The sequence below is a fragment of the Vidua chalybeata genome, chromosome 7, assembly GCF_026979565.1.
Source record: "Vidua chalybeata isolate OUT-0048 chromosome 7, bVidCha1 merged haplotype, whole genome shotgun sequence".
Lineage (NCBI taxonomy): Eukaryota > Metazoa > Chordata > Aves > Passeriformes > Viduidae > Vidua > Vidua chalybeata.
The window spans coordinates 19,169,446-19,190,798 of record NC_071536.1 but is presented as its reverse complement, the minus strand read 5'-3'; the positions used below and the strand labels follow the sequence as shown (position 1 = coordinate 19,190,798).

The 21,353-nt window shown below is 35.3% G+C and overlaps 1 protein-coding gene across 3 annotated transcripts in view; it reads left to right on the top strand.

Annotated features, from left to right (window-relative positions):
* GAD1 (glutamate decarboxylase 1) overlaps positions 1 to 13,828 on the top strand; it is a 32,821-nt gene extending 18,993 nt beyond the window's left edge. For all 3 annotated transcript variants that reach the window (XM_053947152.1, XM_053947153.1, XM_053947151.1), the window contains 7 exons: positions 1,123 to 1,239; positions 1,398 to 1,462; positions 4,772 to 4,850; positions 5,851 to 6,000; positions 7,321 to 7,428; positions 8,048 to 8,137; positions 9,670 to 13,828. In XM_053947152.1, the coding sequence (XP_053803127.1) occupies positions 1,123 to 1,239; positions 1,398 to 1,462; positions 4,772 to 4,850; positions 5,851 to 6,000; positions 7,321 to 7,428; positions 8,048 to 8,137; positions 9,670 to 9,843 (783 nt within the window). In that variant the 3' untranslated portion in view covers positions 9,844 to 13,828. The remainder of the gene's footprint in view (positions 1 to 1,122; positions 1,240 to 1,397; positions 1,463 to 4,771; positions 4,851 to 5,850; positions 6,001 to 7,320; positions 7,429 to 8,047; positions 8,138 to 9,669) is intronic.
* Positions 13,829 to 21,353: the final 7,525 nt, after the last annotated feature.

Genomic DNA, 21,353 nt, shown 5'->3' with positions numbered 1-21,353 from the left:
GTGTTTGTAAAAATTAGTGCTTAAATGCTTGGCTTAGTAAAATTGCTTCTTCCTTTGAAGCCAGAGTGTTGATATTAAAGAGAATATTATAATGATATAAATATAATAACAGTATTTTTATATGCTTAATTATACATTCATGTATAATTAATGTATATTACAGAATTATCTGTATGTCTTGGTAAGGTTTCCATTTTCTGTTTAAAACCAAAAGACTTTTAACTCTTGAACCACAACTAGAGTTCATGATTATTAAAAATAACTTCCTGTTTGGAAGTATCTGGAAACAAGCATGGAAACACAAAATCTAAGCTACTTTTATCTAAACTTTTAAATTTAGCCAAACCCATTAAATATTCTACAGAGTTCTTAAAAATCCTATAGATTTCACGTAGGTAGCATGTATATTTTTTAAATATAGAGAGAAAGCTTAAATTTTAACATTAATTGCTATTTCTTGCATCAGTGCAATGGAAAAACCCATGAATTTTTAATAATATAACCAAAGAGAAATCAAGATTATTATTTTTTTTATTATTTCTTAACTTCTTTACATTTGGGAACTCTATGAAATTGCAGTACACATTTATTTAATCTAACTCAAAATTCTCTCTCTTTGATCTGATAGTTTCTCATTTATTGCTTTTGTTTTAGATTGCTTTGTTATGCTTTGTTCTGTTTATTAGTACATAAAGACTAAAGGAACAATTTCAAGCCTTTAAATCATGACTTACAAATCATATTTAATTAATTTTTGTTTATACTGCTGTAAAAGTCTCAAATCTACTTGAATATTGTTCATCTTCTACTACATTGTTTGAATATCCTCACTGAAAGAGATTAACAAAATAATATTATTTATCCTCTAACTAGTTAATTTTGTGAGGTTACAAGAAAATAAATTAAAAGAACAGTTTGTTCTTACCATGTATATGATTAGGTAGTTTCTACTGTTGGTTATGTTGTGCCTTCCACATGGGAAGAAAAATGTTTTTAGGTTACAAAATGAGATAATTTTTCTGGAATTATTTTCCTTTTTTTTTTTTTTTTCTTTTTTTTCTTTTTTTTTTCCTGAAAGTGTTTTCAATTTATATTTGATTTTTTTTTTTTTTTTTATTGTAGGGATACGTTCCTCTTTTTGTAAATGCAACTGCAGGCACAACAGTATATGGAGCCTTTGATCCAATACAGGAGATTGCAGATATATGTGAAAAATACAACCTCTGGCTCCATGTAGATGTAAGTAACAAAAAAGTACTGCTAGTCAGGCAAAAGAGGATCTTAGTTTACACCTTTTTTCCTTGAATTAAAATACTTATTACTAGACCATAAGTAAACTAAAATCTGTTGAGCTTTTTCAAAAAAATGAGTTTTCTCTTTTTTTCTGTCTTTTCCAGGCTGCCTGGGGGGGTGGACTCTTAATGTCCCGAAAGCACCGTCATAAATTGAATGGAATAGAAAGGTACTACACAGTGCTTCTTTGTAATACTGTTCTTAAAGTACTTTCATAAGGTGCATGACATTTCAACAATTCATGAAAATATTACTTTGCTATGTTAAAGAGTTTAAAGACTAAATTAAACAATAGCGAGACAATAGGGAAAGGTTCAGGCTAGGGAGATGGAAACAATACTACAGAAGAAATCCGTGATGTACCATTGAGTGAGAGGTAAGTTTTCAGCAGATTTGAAGGAAGACAAGGATATTACTTGGCAAAAAGAAAGGGAAATTTTTCTATGCATAGCTTTGAAGGGATCATAAGTCTGGGAATGGATGAAGAAGTATTTGAAGAAAGAAATGAAGTGTGAGAGCCAGACAATCTCTGAAATGTAGGGCTTTGAGAATACCAGTGATAAATGAGTGATCCAGGGAAGGTTTGAGCATGAATACCCACAGTGGGAATTTGTAGAGGTTCTCTCCTGAAAGATGTTTGCAGATTTTCTGCAAAATAAAAAGTGTTCGTGAGTGTTCATAAGTGTTCTGTAAATGGAACACATACATAGGCTTAGTCTTATATCACTTTTATTTATACATACACACACAAATAGATAGGTGTATATAACAATGAGAGGAGTTAGAGACTGAATTAGCAGCAATTTTCAGGGGCAAGTTTCAGTACATTTAAGGCTTGAAAGGACTATGATAGACAGAGCTGCTACACTTCTGCTGTACCAGGGAGAAGATTGAGGTCATTTACAGAGAGGCCAGAAAGGGCCATAGATGTCACCTGTCTCAGGGCACAGGGGCCTATGTGTTGGTGACATGTGGGGATTACATGAAACAAGCAGGAAGCTCTTTGTTGAGGTCAGAGTGAAGTCTGCAGAAAAGAGCATGTGTGTAGCCCCCAGGTACAAGACCAGCTTACCAAGATGCCAACTGAGACCAGAAGCCAGCCTTTGAATGAATCAAATTTAAAGAGGCAAAGCATTTGTGTTGGTAGTGACAGCAGAGTGAGAATGTGACCCTCCCACTGGTTCTTACAATTTTGACTCAGGAGTCACTCCAGGCATAGTCTTTGGCACAGTTGTACCCATATCCAATGATGACAAGTCTGTAGAAGATGCTGTATTTATAATCCCACGGGTGTGTTGATCTCTAGATTTCCTCTAGAGCACTCTACCATAAAATGATGCCCATCTGAAAAAAATCAGAAAAGCAATGAAGAATCAGAAACTTTAGATCTTTTCCATCAATGCAGGTATCAGCCTTCAGGGAAGCAAAAAATATTTGAAGCAAGCTCTATCCATGTACTTTTAAATTAGCATCAAATTGCTTCCTTGGGTCAGCCGTTCTGAATACGGGCTCCTTGTAAAATTGTAAAATGAGTACAGTGAGCAATGCTCTTCCTTAGGGAAAGCAACCTATCCTAGGTTTGGGCATCTCATACAGTAAGTGAAGAATAAGTACAACATCAAGGGTAGTGTATGGAAGGACTGGCAGCAAAACCGTGTGGCCTGTTCTGTCGCAAGGACAGCAGCATGTGATGTGGAGTATTCTGAAGCAGCAGAATTCTATCAACCTTTGCCCAGTCCAATTTACTTGTGACTCATGGTGACGTGTCTAATATTAAGTCAGCATTGAAAAATAAATTTCTTAAGATACAGAGGTTTGGTCACAGGAGTTTGGCACACCCCTTTTGACCTGAGGTCAACCCTGAGGTGCTAATTAAGGCCATAATTTTAAGCAAATACAGAAAGCAGCAGGCTATGAAGTGTGAAATGATTTCTTTCCCAGTCAGCTATACAGATTTCAAACATGGGATGGGGCCCACATGTACAGGGTAATTGCCTGTCACGGGCCCCAGCTGGGGCCTGTTGCTAACACAGGTTGTACTTGGCCTGCTCGGACACATTGGCATGGAGGACTGGCATGCTGCCATGGCACAAAGCTGGGATTGCCTCTGGTAGGACAGCCTCTGGCTGGGGGCTGCACTGAGTGGAGAGTGACAGCTTCATGTTAAAATAAACCTAATGCTTCTTGTGAGGAATGACTTAAAATTGTCTTTGTTTGAAACCCTGAAAGTTAAATGAATGTGCTAAACTGAAGGCATGGTGTTTTCAAAAGGAAGTAAGTTGTTATATAGATTCTTTTTTCCTGACTGCTTCATCAGAAATATTAGTGAAGTTTCTCAAAAGATAATTGCCTCCTGAGTCTGAGCTATTTACCTGCTGGTTTGCACTGCATAAGCAGCCAGTGTTAGATGGACGGTGAGCTCCCAGGTACAGCACAGGCTGCACTGTTCTTTCAGCTGAGGGGTGCTACAGTTTAACCTAGCACATACAGGGATTGGAATTGTATATAGAAATCAGGGGTCCTCAGACTGGGGTGAAGGAAGACATCACACAAAACAGAGAAACTGTGGTTGTGTCTGTGTTCTCTGAGAGCAGGGTGTGGAAGAGGAGGAAATACCTTTTAATTTTCTTTCAACCACATTGTAAAAACACATGCATAGTCTGTGAAATACAATTATGCACTTTGCTTCTCTGGAACATGCAGTGAATCAAGGGGATGCTTGGTAATTAATTACTTGGGGTGAAAAGGTCAATGGATGTGCAACGTTGGCACATTTATTTCAGTGTCACCATTAAACTGTCAAGGATAGTATGTTAAAATACAGAACATCTGTTTGACTTGTGAATTAGGTGATTTTGTGCATTGTCTTGTATTTACATGTAAGAAATTTTAAGCTTTACATAGAGAATGGTATAATAAGATGTAAAGTTTTAGAGCCTTTGAACAGTCCATGGGCTTGACAAGCAAGGGCTGTGGCTCTAACTAGGAAAGCAGGTAAGCATGCAGAACATCTTTTATTTCCTTTCTATTTTTCCAGCAGCTGTTCAGTAAAGAACTGTATTCTCCCACAATTCATATTAGTCCCTTACTTGTCTGACACCTCCACTTTCCCCATCAGTACCTTGAATCGATGGAACATATCAAAGTGGTTTTGTTATTTTTATTAGTGCTATTTCTAGAAGAGAACTCTTCTGGAGATGATGCTACCGTACCAGCTAATCAATCTGATACTAATTAGTTGGTATTAGTAATAATATAAAATAATCACAAGTCTGACATTGCAATGTTGACATGAAAAAAATTCCTTTCCTGGACAGCATAGCTGGGAAAGAAGACTCTTAAGACAGCAATAATACCCATAGTGATATCATCAGGTCAAAACTCCATATATTTCCAGCTGAAAGCAGAAAACAAAGGTGACTGCTTCAGATTAAGTTTCTGTTTTCCAGACCAATCTGAATGTGTAATTTTTTTGCAGAGCCAACTCAGTCACTTGGAATCCACACAAGATGATGGGAGTGTTGTTACAATGTTCTGCCATTCTTGTCCGGGAGAAGGTCTGCCTTATATTTAATAATTAAACATTAAAAAAAAAAAAATCAAGCCCTACTTTTTAAGAGGGTACTGCAAAATCTGTTTAATTTCAAAACGTCTTTTGGAAGGAATAAATGTGTGGATTTACATTGTGCTTTGGAAGTTGTTTTATCTGTCCTGGGGGTTTTGGCTTTTTTTAATCAAATTTGTAGACAACATGGGTCAGATCCTCACTTGTTGGATCTTTGCATAATCTGATAGCAACAACAGAGCCATGCTACTGAGCTTCATCTGAGCACCTGCCCCGTTGTTTCTATGATATATTGAACATAGAACCTCAGTTTTAGTACTTGGTCACAGACTAAACTGCTTAAGTAAGAAATAAGTTTTTACCTTACATAGTGGTTTAAAAGTTTCCCAGTTCTGTTGAAAACATGCTGGTCTTATTATGACTCTGTACTTTTAGGGCTGGCATCTAGATTCTTAGTTGTCATCAATGAAAGGAAAACCTAGTGTCTTGTTTCTTTTAAGCAACACATATTTTTATTAAATGATAAAAAAAGAGAGTGATATCATATGTGGATAGGACTAATAATGTTGTCCACTAACCTCTTGTATGCCAATTGCTACTAGAAGCACTTAGTTGAAGAAGTAATCCCTGTGTGTAGAACTGGGATGGAAGAGTTGGAAGCTGCAGCCCTAGGCCTGCCATTGTTCTTCCAACCAATCCACCTCAAAAGCGAGGACTGCTGCATTTATTTACCTTTGCAAAACTCATCTACTGGAGGGAAGCACAAGGTTTTGTTTAGTGGCATGCATGCTTTTTGTGCCAGCTATTGCATGATTTTGGCAAGACTTTTTTTTTCTATATGAGAACTTAGGTCAGTATGTTATAATATGTCCTATCAAAGAACAATTCTCCTGTACATGTTTGAAATACATTTTTATACATTATTAATGTGTACATTCTCTCATGCACAAATGCCAGGTAGGTCTTATAAGTGTCCATGTTTTTTGTTGTAGGGTATCCTTCAAGGCTGCAATCAAATGTGTGCAGGCTATCTCTTCCAGCCAGACAAACAGTATGATGTCTCCTATGACACTGGAGATAAGGCAATACAGTGTGGTCGACATGTAGACATTTTCAAATTCTGGTTGATGTGGAAAGCAAAGGTAAATAACAAAAGTTTAGCTCAAAAACCAAAAATGTGTTTATTTAATTTCTAAGTGTCATGTAATGGAATACTTCATTTTAACATAATTACAATCTCTAAACACATAAACATCCAAGTATTAACTCAGAAAGGAGCTATGTGAATTGTAGAACAATGCTAGCTGTCAGTAAATTCAGATGGCAATTAGAAGAAAGATTTAAGTCACTAGATGAGTTCTGCAGAAAAACCATTGAGTGCAGGGCACCAAAATGATCTCTTGTTGTGATGCTCTACACTTGCATACATATTTTATGGCAGATTACCTGCAACAGCAGAGCAGCCTTGATGACTCACAAGGGTCTTTTGAACATGACATTTCAATGCATAGATTTTATAAGCGACTTTTTAACCTAAAACAAAGCCTTTTTCTGAGGAAGCATTGCCCAAGTGATGATTCCACAGTTGATTACCTGGTACTACTGTGGTATACCTGGATGGCTGAATTTAGGCACGGCTTTTGTCCAGGCTTACATGTTCACAAGATGAGGGTTCACATAGTCAAGAAAACACATTCCATTTTCATTGCTTTATCTGCAGTCATCTCATTACTGTTATTCTTCATCTTCTGCTGGCAAAATGGGAATTCAGTTGGGTAACTTGTTCAGAGTCTAATTTTTAAAATAAAATTTATATTAAATCTAATGATAAACTCTAAAATCATAAACCAATTTTCACTTTGGGAGAAAATGCTTGCTTCTTCATTCATGTAGAAAGTGTACTTAAAAAAAAACCCAACTATTTATTATAAATATTCATATACTTCTTCTGGGATCATGACCTTGACAAGATATCAGTGGGTAGGCAAGTGACTTCTAGTAAACATATTACAGACATTTGCTTGCTGATTAAATGCACAGTTCTAGCAAATTGTTCAGAGGAAATATTTTACTTCCCAATTCTTACACTTTCAATTGAGTTCCCATTCCAAGTTTCTGGTCTTTCAGGAGCAGCTATGAAGCCAGGACATAATATCCATAATAGTTTTGGAAACCCAAAAAATACAAAAGACCTAAAATAATCTACTAAAAATAGTGAAAGTCCTTGTTATTTTCATAATAAATTCCCTTAAAATGAGACAAACCAAACAGTGACTTACAATTGGGCCACCTTTAGCCACTTTTTTACCGTTGATTAGCACTACTTTTAAGTTACAAGAAATAATACTGCTAAATATTTTCTGCCTGAAAAAACGTAAAAGTGAAACCTATCTGAAAAGGTGATTGCATCAGAGCAGAAAAAATTGACTATATAATTAATACCTACTTTCTTATTAAAATAGGGTACAGTAGGATTTGAAAATCAGATCAATAAATGCCTGGAGCTGGCAGAATATCTCTACACTAAAATCAAAAACAGAGAAGAATTTGAGATGGTTTTTGAAGGGGAGGTAAGTTTTCTTTCAGATATGTATGAGCCAAAACTGTTCTGATTTTCTAAAGAACTACATGACTGTTGGCATCTGAGCAGGTTTTTTGTCAAATACATGTGGTTTTGTACCATAAATGTCGGGTTTATCTCCTCCTCTTCTGCAGAGGCCTTCTCAGTTTAATGTTACCTTAATACAACCTACTCATACTGAGATTATTCCATACATAACTGAGAATCTGCTATTTTTACTGTATATTCTTTTGCTAGTGCCAGTACATAAACCTTTGGATCATAGTATAAACTTCATTTCCCTCTTTGCTAAGGAAAGGAAAATTGGGTTGCCCTTGCTGTGATCCTGAAAAACAGTTACTCATAGAACTGCACAAGGGTGAAAAGCATTTGCACTTCATTAGCAACCTAAATATTGCAAATGGGACAATGTATAGGGAATCTAAGGCAGCAGAGGCAAGCAGCAGTACTGTAATCCATTTCTGTCTGTTTAACATGCAAGACGAGGAAAGTTAATGCTAGATTTTGTCTTTCATGTCTGTGATAAAATATGCTACTGACTAGCCTTTAGTGTGGGACTGATCTCTATATTTTTTTTAATTGATGCATATGTTTGGTTCTTTTTGCAGCCAGAGCATACAAATGTATGTTTTTGGTACATTCCTCCAAGTCTCAGGGGCATGCCAGACTCTGATGAGAGAAGAGAAAAGTTACACAGGGTAAGTATTTTTGGTTAAATGTAAAAAGATAATTCCAAATTCTGAGACGTAAATTGTCCATTGCTTGTTATGACCTTGATATTGGTTCACTTTTGTCTCCTATTTATATTGATGCTCAAGTCATGTTTTCCCTATAGAACCAGATTCAGAACATATTCAGCTACCCTGTGCTCACAAGTGTTACAAGCCTTCAAAAAGTAGCTAGGCCTACAGACATCACAGTCTTCTTCGAATAGGACAGCTTATCAACAAGAGAAACAAAAGGGTAATTGTTTGAAAATGCTTGGACAGGTAAAGGACATGAAAACCTCTAAGTTCTTTCTCAGGTGTTTGCTTTGATTTTAAATGCCGATGCATGAATGCATTTCAGTGAAAATGAATACCCTTTGGAGGACTTTGGGATATATTTATTTGAAGTGGTAGAGGAAAGTGAAGGCATCATAGAAGCACCACCAGAAAAGATATAATGTTACTCGGGACTTGAGGGAAGAAAAGTATAGTAATTTTGTAGTAGTGTTTTAGACAGAAGTGGAATGAAATACATTCAGGAGACAAAAGAATGATATCACGGTGTCAAAAAGAATTGTTCTTTTGTGTCTGCGTGTGTGTGTGTTAAGGAAGGGAGAAGAAAGAGCAAACTTGGGAGATTTTGTAGAGGATTTAATGACTGTAGCACAATGGGGAAAGAGAATAGAAGAGAATAGAAATTCCTGGGTAAAACTCCTGGGTCAAGCCAGTCCCATGTTAGATAAAGAAATTGCCCAAAAAAGAGAGAATAGAGGTAAGAAGTAAGAAACAGCAAGAGGGATGAAATATTTGATTTAACCCTGTTAAATGTTAGAGGACACCATAAAGCATTCTACAAAACTAAAAGAGCCAGACATCTGACCTTGTCTGGCAGAGAGTAGAGCAGGAGAATGAAGGTCTGGACAGAAAAACTGGGCTTAGTCAATACCAAATATTAAGACTGTCGGAACATTATTCCTTGTAAATTAAACCAAGGAAGTGAGATTGTGGTAAATGCACAGTACTGCAAAACTACTGGAAGGTTTCCATGGCTTATGCTAACAAAAAATATTCTTTATGACATAGATCTTGTTGAAAAATTTCCATTGTTTTCCCCACATATAAAATGCTTTGAGAATACATAATATTCTCATAGAAAACATCCACTACCCTAAAGAAGGTCTGGAGCGGACATTCATACAGAAGCAGAACATGTTTCATCGTGACAAAGTCTTCAGCACAAAGAAATGAGATCTACATTTAATATATAAAATTATTACATAGTGAACACTCTGGGATAGTATTAATTTGTAAATCAAAAAGATGGATATTATTATTGTCAATTTTCCTTTAAATAGCCAATCTTACATATTTCATTTCTCAAGATTTTCTTGTTACAGACATTTTTTATTAAAATAAATGCCTGTCAATTTATTTTTTCTGTATTAAGAACTGCTGTGATATAAAAGGAAAGAATGATTTTTTCTTCTCTCTGTCTCTCTGTCTTTTTTTTTTTTATGATAAAGGTGGCACCAAAAATCAAGGCATTGATGATGGAGTCAGGTACTACCATGGTTGGATATCAGCCTCAGGGCGATAAAGTCAACTTCTTCCGAATGGTCATCTCAAACCCAGCAGCAACTAAGTCTGACATTGACTTCCTCATTGAGGAAATTGAGAGACTGGGGCAGGAGCTGTAGTGGTTGAATTATTTATTTCTTGAATTCATTGTTTTCCAGCACTGGCTATTTTTTAAAACCAGTTCTGCAGAACATGTTTAAAGGAAATTCTCTTTCTGTAAGGTCCAATCTCCTAAGACATCCTTAAACAAAACAACTATAGAGTACTGAAATATATATGTATTGGTAGATCATATTATTGAGGGAAAATGTATTATCTTGAAGTTGAAGTACTATTGACTCTTCCATTGGTCTTGTTTATTGTAGACAGCAGAAAATTAATAGGTATTAAAATAGCAAATTAAGAACTCTGCACAGTATATATGTACAGTATAAATAAATATATATAATTATATATATACATATATATATATATATATATATATATAAAAAGTGGTTATAAACTTAGATCAAAGCCAGAGCATGTTTTCCACTTTAAGAAAATTGAGTTTTCCTTCAACAACTTTGATGTGGATAAAGTGCTACAAGTTTTTCTGCCAGACAGAAATAGACATATAGAAACATTTCTAAAATGTAGATTCTTAGGAGCTAAAGAAAATGTATAACAGTATTAGATCTCATTGTTGGTGCTTTTCTCACATACAAAACAGCAATCTCTAAGAGCACCTTTGAGTAAAATAGTTGTACTTGCCCTTTAGTGTCAAATCAGGGGAAGACAGTAGCAGAGTCATTGTAACAGGTCTATTATTGCTGTATTTTTAGAGGTTAATTTGTGTAGATTGTGTATATTATTGTCAAATTACTTTGTGTAAAAGAATTTAAATGTAATAGTTTTACAGCAGGATAACTGTTTAATTGTAGGTATCTGAAATATTTGCTTATTTATATGCAGAGGTTTACCATGCTGAAGAGTTGTCTTGTATTTTCTTCTGTTTGTAATGTAACCTATTTATATATTATTGAAGTTCTAAATAATGTTTATGGTATTTTAGTGTCTTTGTGAGCCAAAGAAAAAATACAAAAATATTAGTTGGCACTTTTGTTTAAATCCTAGTGCACTTAAAGTAATAACTTACAGATAATTTTACTGAAGATAAGGAATTCTGACATTGTGTACAGACTATCAAATTATGGGATCCCTTTAATCTATTAGAATTATTAGAAATTTCAGTTTTATTTATTGTAATGTCAGACTGTTCAGTGTTCTGAATGCTTTTGTAGTGAATATTGATTGCTAACCAAGGCCCCTGTTTTTGAGTTTTATTTCAGAACTGACCTCTGTGACCATTTTAACTAAATTCTGTGGGAGTTTTAACCAGCATCATTCTTTTAGTGAAATAGAATTCACTATCTATTTGGAGCTTATAAAATAAACAAAACCAAAAGTAATCTCAGTATCTTTTAATACAGCTAGCTTGTCCAATAATTTCAACTGGTTAGTCTTTTCAAAGTATAGGCACCAGATTCATCTGCAGCTTGATCAATTTTAATCATTAGATAGTCAATATTACTGAGTGGAAAAGTCCATACTGGAACATACAGAGTAGTGGAACAAAATGGAGATTCAATAATCCTCTGTTCACTGAGTTAGTGTCATGGTGATAAATGGAATATGCTAATTTCAAGTGTTTTCATACATGATTCTTTGCAAAGCAGTAATTAATTGCTTTTTCTCCCTCCCCTCCACCTCAGAAATAAAACAGAATTATTTTAGAAACTTTCCGTGAAATACAGTCATGCCATGCAGTTTTTGCAGTCTCTCTGGCCCCTGTCAGTCCTGTGGAAGGACACCTACAGGCAAGAGAGATTTCCATCCTGCAGGTCCCACTGGCTGTCTTTTGAGGATAGTGTCTCACATTTGTGGCTGTGTTAGCACAGGGAGAAGGAAGCAGCTTTTATGGTAAATGCTGTATCCTACAGCACAGCCTTTCCAGCTTTTCCTAGGACTCTTGCTTATTCCTCTTTCATAACCTTCTGTAAAATCTTTTCTTCAAATTGAGTTGAATCTAAAAATTATAGTAAATTTGTCACTGACCTTTAGATTTATGAGTATGACTTTCTAAATAGATTTGCATTGTTACTTCATATCATTAAACCCCCTAGTAATCTTATCAATACAGTATTTCTGTCATTAGGTTTTTTAAACACAGTGTAGTTGGTTTCTTGCCTTCTGATCTTAAACCTCAATCTTGCTCAATTATAAGCTTATTGTATTACTGTGTGTTCAATACTTGACATTTCCTGGTGTAAACATGCCTGCTGAGGCCTGCAGTACAGATGGAGTTGGCATAAACATTGACTTCAGTTCTAACTTCCATAATATTGGGTGCCTTTCTTTATAGATACCAGCTATTCATCAAAACTAGAACACCTCTCATTGAGAGCTGTTCTTAGAGTACAGAAAGAAGTTTGTTTTGAAGAAGCACATGTCACATTTTTATTTCAGACTTCTGTCTGAAATCTGGTCTCAGTTTTAATTTATTCAAAGGGCAGCTACAGAAGATTGAAAAAAATCTTTCAGTCCTTCTTGTTATGAGAAACAATATGAGCTAATATAATTAATCCAATTATGCATAACTGGTGACTTAGCTTCACTAGAGGATTTTATGTCCTCCACACAAACACCATGGTTCTTATGATTTCCACCAGTTCTTAGGTGATTTCTTCCACTTCCCTTGTCAATAACTGTATTACTAAAGCTCTATCTTCCCCTCAGTCCTCTAATCTTAATATTTTAACCTCATGAACCCTGTATCCAGACCACCATCTCAATATTCTAATAATAGTTTAATGTATCTGAGATGTTAATTCTCCTTGAAGCATATAAATGAGGTGAAGAGAACCATCTTCATCCTGATCATGAAGCTGTAGGAAGGACCATAATGCAGCTGACTGGCATTCATACAGCAAGCCCCTGTTCTGTGACGTAGTCAGAAACAGATCTAGAGCTCCTCAGTGCATATATAATGTTTTGCTCACTAAAATTTCTGCTTCTTCCTTTAATGGAGTATCTTGTGTTTTGAAGGTCAAAAGCATCAGAGGTTCTTCCTATTGCCATTGATGATGTGCAGCTAAGTGGGAATCATGGAGCTCCTCCTACTTTTTTTGGAAGCAGGACAGTTAATGCATAGGTGTTGTCTCTAAAGACAGAGGGCTTAGATTTATCTTCCCACCCTCTGCATTTATCTTGCTTTTCTGCAGTGTTATGTCTTGACACAGATGACTACAATTGGATTTTTGCAAAGATTTTGATTCTAAAATCAGATTCTGGGGCGTTTTCCTATTACATATACTGTGTTCAACAGGCACCATGCTTGTATTAATTTCTGACTTGGTTAACTCATTTTAACAGAGCAGCTATAGTCATTAGTGAGAAAACTCATCTTTTTTCTTACTAGATCATTTCCATCTGATAATATGTCACAGCTTCTCAGACTAAAGCTGACCTGGAACTTTCCTTCTTTAAATCCATATACTATTGACTGTGAGAGATTAGGATATATGGATACACAGGAGTATTGACTAATGTAAAGCATTTTAATTCCAGGTGAGCAACTTTGTTTTTCTGAGGTTTAAAATACACTCTGAGGTAGCAATTTTGCCTTTAAAATCACAGGGACAATCACTGTAACTTTGCATGAGTGAATTCAGATCAATTAAGCAATAGGTAAGATCTTAGCTGAACAGGTAGCTGCAGTACTCATGAACTGATATAATTTATTTGGAAAAGACTGGCCACTGGATAAAAATCAAGAGCAGCTGGTGATTTTGAATGAGAAAAATTCTGATTGTGTTATTAAAGGTAATTTTTAGAGAAGATAGGTTATACCATTCATGGCAGACAGCCAGAAGCAGGGGCCTTGGGAATAATCCAGAATTTAAAAATTATCATGGAGTTAGCTCATAATCTGTTTTTTGAATGGTGACAAATACGAAGAGATTTTTTAAACAGAATCTCTGTTTTGTGGTTTAAGAAATGTTGAAGTTATAAAAAAGTTATGCAATGCAGTTTTAATTTTTCAATAAAAGTTTATCTTAAAAATTACTAATTTGGCTCATATAATTTTTGTGAGATCTTTCGTTTCCTTAAGAACATGAGACAAAAGCCATGCAACATTATCTCTCACCTTAAAAATAGTAAGGCAAATGTTAAGGCAACTATTTAATTTTAATTGTGGATTGAATGTGAGCTTGTACCAGCAGAGCCTGAGGAAAAACCACAAGCACAGAAGCTTGGTCAGTTTGGACAGGATTTTTGAGACACCAGTACTGTGTGTAATATGAAAAGTGTGCTTTAAAATCTTGGATTCTAGACTATACTTTGGGCTAACCCACTATTCTCTTGTAGGAGATAAAATTATTTTACAGTCTTTTACACCAAATAGATTGAAAAATAAGAGTACATTTTGAATTCATTAAAGTATAAAATTATTTTTTTCATGGTATAGATAAATTCTGATTAATTGCTGCTCTACGCATTATCTATCGAACTGTCATCGATTTTAACAGTATATAGGAAATTAAATTTTGATTGCTTTAGGGTAGGATGAACATCCTTTAAGTAGGATGAATTTCCTTAAGAACAGTTTTATTTCCAAGTTAAATATTTTTATGAAGCAAATTAGTCATGAGAAAAATACATTCAAAGAAACTTATTAAGTCAATTAGTGTAGCATACAAATGCCATCATGTAAAGCACTAAAAATTATGGAATACGACTGTATGGTGTGAGTATTAAGGAATGTTTAGCTTATGCACAGACTGTTCAGTAAAATGTTAGGACCACAACAAGACTGTGTAGTTAGCACAGCTCTCTGTGGTCAACAGAATTACACCTGCCTGGATTTCTTCTGTAGTGTTTTATGATTTGCAAGTTATGACAGTTATGCTGAGGGTGATGGTACATGAATTGGGGGTACTGTTCACTCAAGAACAGCAACTAAGTGAGGGGGAGATGACAGAGGCAAGCACTGTCTGAAAGCAAAAGATGAAAGGAAGGATGGCTGCAAAACACAGAAGGATTTGTGTTTCATTAGAGCATTTGAAAGAATGACATTTTGGACAAAGCAAAATTAAAATTTTGGTTAGAAGAAAAGGTAAGGTGCAAGAAGATGATTTTAAGTAGACCTGGTAAAGATAGAAAAGTTCTGGTTCTCTGCTTTAATAGATTTATCTACTGAGGAAAAATGGAACATTGTTTAGTAATGATGATAACAGAAAAAGCTGAAGAAAAAATATTACAGACCTTGAGTTATTTCTGCTATATATAAGTACTCTGTCCAGCATCTGAATGTAATTATTTCAGACTGGATAGGTATACTTGAGATGTATATTTGTGAGTGTATTTATTGGTAAAAATGAGAAGAACATGAACATGCCTTACATACTCAGTGTGTATCAGAAAAAATTAAGTTTTGCACGACGATGACTGTTTTGTGTAGGATTTTTCAGGACAGTTGAAGTATAATATTGAACAAGTATTTAGTGAAGGAAACAGTAAATTATTTTCCCCTACCCTTAAAAGCATGTGTGTGTTGGATATTTATATATATTATTAAATCTGTATCATATGAAATTCTCAAATTGCATACCTTCTAACAGGACACCAGTCTCGTTCATCTGCAAATGGTTGGTTTGATGCAGGAATTATTGCATAAAAAATTACGGCCTTGTTTTTTGTGGAAAGGTGTTGTGTCACGACTGTGTGAGCACAAATATGTAAGATCAATGCAGATGATAGGAAATGGAGAAAAACTAAGTTTAACATTCAAGAAAATCTAGAAAAAATGTCACTACAAGCAAAATCAACATATGTAAGTACAATTACTTTAGCTTAGATTATAGAAGTCTAGCATCTGTGACCACAGTGTAAGCTGGTTTGAAGCAGTGTCTGCTCAGTGTGACATCATTAAAAGTTTAATAATGCTGGTGCATAAAGCAGGCATGTTGGCCTTCCAAAAAATAGAAACTTGAATGCTACTTTAAATCCAACAGGTGAAAGTGTCTCTAAAAAGCAATGTGAGAAAGGCATAAGACATTTCTCATTAAGTGCCATATGCTATTTATATCTTCTAAAGTTTGCATGTATTATAAATTACATTCACTGTTTAACACATTGCCTTACTAGGACTTCCCATGGGCCTCAGCAAAAAAGGCTATTAATCTCAATTAAGCTTCTTCTTTTACTTTTGGGAAGGTTGCCCACAGGGTAAGACTGAATTAATTCTTGTGGGTATACATCCAGTCTTACCACTAGATAAATTCTTCATTTCCATTAGTTTGAGGCTTTTTGTGGATCCTTGTTGCATTTTCTGGCTGTGAGCACCCTCTGAAGATAAGGCCCTTATTGACCCTCTCTTGCAGGTGGTTCACTCTCCTGCCACACTCACAGCACTGGCCACCACTAAACATACTAGCACAGCTCTTGATTATCTCAAGCAGTACAGCTTCACTGGGCAGCAGGATGAGAACTCCATATGCTGGGTTTAGCAGTGCTGAACTAAAGAGCCACAGTTGTTTTGATTACAGCAGGACTTCTTATTTGTGGGGAAAAAAAAAAAAAAACAAACAAAAAAAAAAAACAACAACCAAAACTTTTACTAATTCGTTATAACCACAACTCATAATAACTCATGGTTTTAATTTGCCAGTAATTGTGCTGCTATAATAATTCACTGTGTTCACTTATCTTGGTTGCACTTTAAAAGTCTAATACTTGTACCTGACTTAGTTATGTTATATTTGTTCATGCTTTTTTGAACATCATGACTCTTCTGTTAGTCTACAATTTTTCAAGAAGAGGTGTAGGGGATTTTCCCACTACAAAATAATCAAGTTTAGTTTCTGTACTGCAAATACCCCATATCAGTGAGTAGTTGTTAGTTTTTATTCAGTCATAGCATACCTAATTATTCTGTAGGTATAAATTAAATACCAGCTTTATCTTACAATATAATGTGATGTGTCTTCTTTTGTCTTCCCAAGCATATGAGGCCTGTCTTTTTGCAAGCTATGATGTGAAGTCCCAGATTGATAATTGTGACCTGGATCCCTGGCAATAAGAACTGTAATTGCCATCAGACAGCTCCCTCTGCTTCCTGAAGTGAGTGTCTGCAGACTGATTCCAGCATTAGAGCTTGTGTTGTAGGTTAAAGAAGTTAAAAAAAATCTTCCTTTCAAATACATCAGCATTGCTTTAAAAATAACTACTAGGCCAGTAATTGCTATAATTTTCCTTCCCTAAAAGCCTAGCATTTTTTTCCTCTCAGAAATTCTGTGACTACAGTGTAAATAATTATGCTTAGCTATTGTTGAATGACTTAAGAACTCATGTTAATTTTCTATAGATAATGCTGCTATAATTGTACAATTACTGCTGTAGTGGAAGCAGGCCAGAGGTGGAATAGAGGTTCTCAGGGGAGTTTGAAGGCTCTCTCATTTATTCCGTAGCTCAGACCAGAGCTGTCTCCATTAAGCTGGCAAAGTGGTCAAAAAAAAAGGAACTGAAATCACTGGATTATAGTATAGAGAATTGGTTGGATTCTCAGGAAATGTACATGGCTTGAATTTCCAACAGGAATGCCTGTTCCCTTCTAATCGTTTAGCAAATACATTTAGTTAAAAGAGCTTCAACAAACATAGGACCCTTACTTGGGACCATGCCCTCAGTTTAGAGTTTATGTAGTGAGCTACTAATTCATCTATTTACCTAGGTAATTTCTACAAAGGCACAATACAAGTGTACGTCTTGTCCTGGGGTGACTTTTATGATGCTTGTATCCTCATCCATCTGTTTAGACCAGAAATAAGTTTTGCACCCTTAAGACTGGTTCCAAGAGCAAAGGGGGTGAGAAGAAGCCCAGAATTTGTTATCAGAAGCTGCACTTGCTCCCCCACATCCTTCTCCTGGACTGTGTTGTCTGCAGACAGACAAACAGTGGAACAGAGCTCTCCTTTCCTTTCAGTTAGCTTTTAGCTAGCTGAGGCAGAGAAGTTTCCTGGACTGTGGTTGTTCTTTTTCTTGAAACTGTTTGATCCTGCTCTGGGCTGAAAACGCAGAAGAGCTCTGGGAGCTCGCAGCTGTGGCCAGCGGGGCCTGGGACGCTGCGTTCCAGCACCACAGGGACTGATAACACACTGGGTGAGCCCAGTTACAGCCCACGGAAGGGACCTGCTGAGTTTGTCATCTCTTTGGAGCAGCGAGAGGTTTTGTTGTTTAATATTGTTCTTTCTTTTTTGTGTTATGAATGCTTTGCCTGTTAAATAAATAGGTTTTTTTCCACTTTTCTCCAAGGAAATATTTTCCTGAACCAGCTGGGGGAGGGGCCACTTGAATCTGCTTTCTAGAGGAACCCCTTTGGAGGTTTTCTCCCAAATTTGCCTTAAACCAGGGCAGTCTCTAGGCTTGTAACAACAAATTATTCTGCAAATACAGGACATCTGCAAAATTTTAGAAGTAAATAATGTTTTATATATTATCTGTCTTCCCAACATTCCATATTTCTCAGCCTTCCAGTGGATGGATCAATATATCCTTTCAAATGTGTGTATAGGGGAGAGTGTACAAGGAAAGCTTCTGTGCCAGGCTGCCAAACCAGTCTCTTATGCCCATCTTTGAATGGAAGACCAGATTGCGAGGTTGTTCTAACACGAGAAAAAAATCACCAGGGTTTCTTGGGTACAAATTAAAGGGGAAAGAGAACTGGTACACCAAAGAACAGTCACACAGGGCTAATTTCAAAATAGTAAAGTTGTCCAGGAGGCAGAAAGGAAGTGTACAGTACACTTCTGGCTGAATAATTTACAAAGTGGTGAAACATCAGAAGAAGACAAGAAATAATTTGATACCACTTAAGTGATGCTCATTGCATGTAGTTTGAAATAGACACCACCATAGAGTATGTTATTTTGTAGGAATATATAGAAATGTAGATTAATATCTACCATAATGTTAGATGCATAAGGTTTTTCTGGCAGTAATATTTTTTCATTACATCCACAGGCACTAGGAACCTTTTTTACCATCTACATCACTCAGCAAAGGGTACTAATAGGAATTGTGTAGAGAGGTAAAGCTTTCTTCGAGCCCACTTTTTTTACTTATGTTTATCCATGTTAAGTCAGGTTAATTTTCTAATAGTGTTGATGTCTGTCAAATTGTGTGTTGGTTTCCTAGGCTATATAATAAAAGTTTCATTACTAAAATAATTTGAAATGGCAAAGGGCAAAGTTAAACAGTGAAAAGTAAGCTGCATAGAAACAGATGTGTAGAAGCAAGTAATCTGAGCTAACAGATGATTCTGTCTCTATGTGATTTGAGTCTGATGTGCTCTCTGAAATGCAGATTCAGCAATCTGAGCAGCTGTTCAGCAGTTACAACAAAGAATACCAAGGATTTAGAAAAATGGAGGCCCATTTCCCTATTACACTGTAAAATCAGGTTTTTATCTCTAGTTGTGAATGAGAGATATGACTTGGTAGGTTCTTGTCCACTAAAAGCAAGTCACATTCAGACTTCGACAACTTAAAAAAATAAATCAATTACTGTTTGAAAATCTTTTACATAGTAAGTTATGAAGAATCTTCTCATGGAGAATTGTATGTATATCTCTAAATTATTATTTAAATTATTAATTATAATAATTGTTAATGATAATTCTATATTATTATATAATATATTATGATGTAATATATTATAGATATTCTATATAAATATATTATATTATATAATTATATAATATTGATAGTTATTGATTATTAATTAATTCCTAATTATTATATTTCTTAAATTATTATTTAAGAAATTAATAAAACAATATAAAATATTAGATTTAAAGCATGCATATAAAAATATATCAAATGTTAGAAATATTTTACCCAGAGTATTTTGATTTTACATTCTTTTGTTATACTCTACGTCCTACAATTAGCTTTTAAACTACCTTATAAATTTATACTTTATACTTTCTTTTAGGTTCATCCATGCTCTATAAGCCACATTGTAATTGTAGCTAGTTTTATGAGCCTTTATTATTCGTAGGTCTCTGGACTTGGTAACATTTTATAAGATGCAGCTGTTGAACTGCTTTTAGCTGGTTCAGTAATGGTTGCAATTGTTTTGCAGTTGACTGTAATTCCTGGGATTTAGTTGGTTTGTTATTTAAAAACAACAACAACAAAACAGGAAACCATTGATAAATTGCGTTCCTAATTTATGCAGTTATGTTGTAATCTGTTGATGGCTCTCTAACAGACCAGGACTTAACAGCGTAAAAAAAGAGGTAGTTTAGAACCTAACATTAAAAAAAAAAAAAAAAGTGATTTCACCCTGTTGTAATGCTATTTAGTGCAGTTACACAAAGCAAAATTAAGGTGAAACTGAATGAACTAGAACCAGGTGTACTGCCCTGGTTCTAAAAGGGATGTGACTATAGTAGAAAAAAAAAAGTAGTTTAGGGAAAAATAAGGTCAGGGTGATCACAAGAGATGCTTTGCATCCCTTTTGTCAGCCTGCACCTTGGTTTCTAGCTACAATTTCAGGGTCATATTTCATGGCTGAACATCAAACAACTTTAACCTGCCAAACTTTGCTGCTGTGGTACAGCTGCACAGCTGCACATAATGGTATAAGAATGGTGGGCACTGTAATTCCTCTGTGACTACTCAGGTTATATTGTCCAAGACCCTTATTCAGGATCATGTCCAGATTTCTTCTGAATATCTCTAAGGATGAAGAATGAGGATGAATCTGATATCTGGTGTCTCCTATTTTACTTCTGTATGTGATAGTGAAGTCTTAGCACATACCTGGAAGTGAGAGTAGATTATTCCACTTGCAGTTAGGAGGGAGACCTGACTAGTAAATTAATAAAATCTAAACTACCTTAAAATCTAGAGACCTACAAAAAATAAAACAAAACAACCCTCCCCCAAACAAACAAACATCCCCCAAACCTAACCAACAAGAACAGATCCAGTGTAAAAGGAGACTAAATATTTTCATCTCCTTTCCAGATATCAGAAGAATCAAATTTCAAGGTTTAGATCTATTAATCTTTTATATTTATTTGGCCTGAACAAATATGATACTAAACATGCTGGAAATATCTCACAGGTGATAAAGAATTGTATTGTGTATTTACAATGGAGAAATAAAATCATTCCCCTCGATCATCTTAATATTTTTGATAAGTGTTAACCATTGGAACCCTCTTATACAGAGTCAGGGATTTCACTAGGAACAGAGGAAATGTTGAAGAAGAAGGAGATGGGGTTCTCTGTGCCTGATGTGCTTGGACTTCTTCATGAGTGACTGGTATTGACTGAGACAGTCTTCCACAATTGTGTTGGTGTTCTTAAAGTAGTTGTGTTTTTCAACAGCTTTGCTCACACTTTGCACTAAACAATTTGCAATGATAGCTTTGTAAGGAATCTAGAAACTAACCTGTGTTTTTCTTTTGTTTGCTTTTTAACTGAGTGGGATTATCTAAACTGTTACCCATATTACAGTAATTAATTCAAAAGTTCTCTAATATCTGTTTCTCATTATGATAGAGTTAGGTCATGAATTG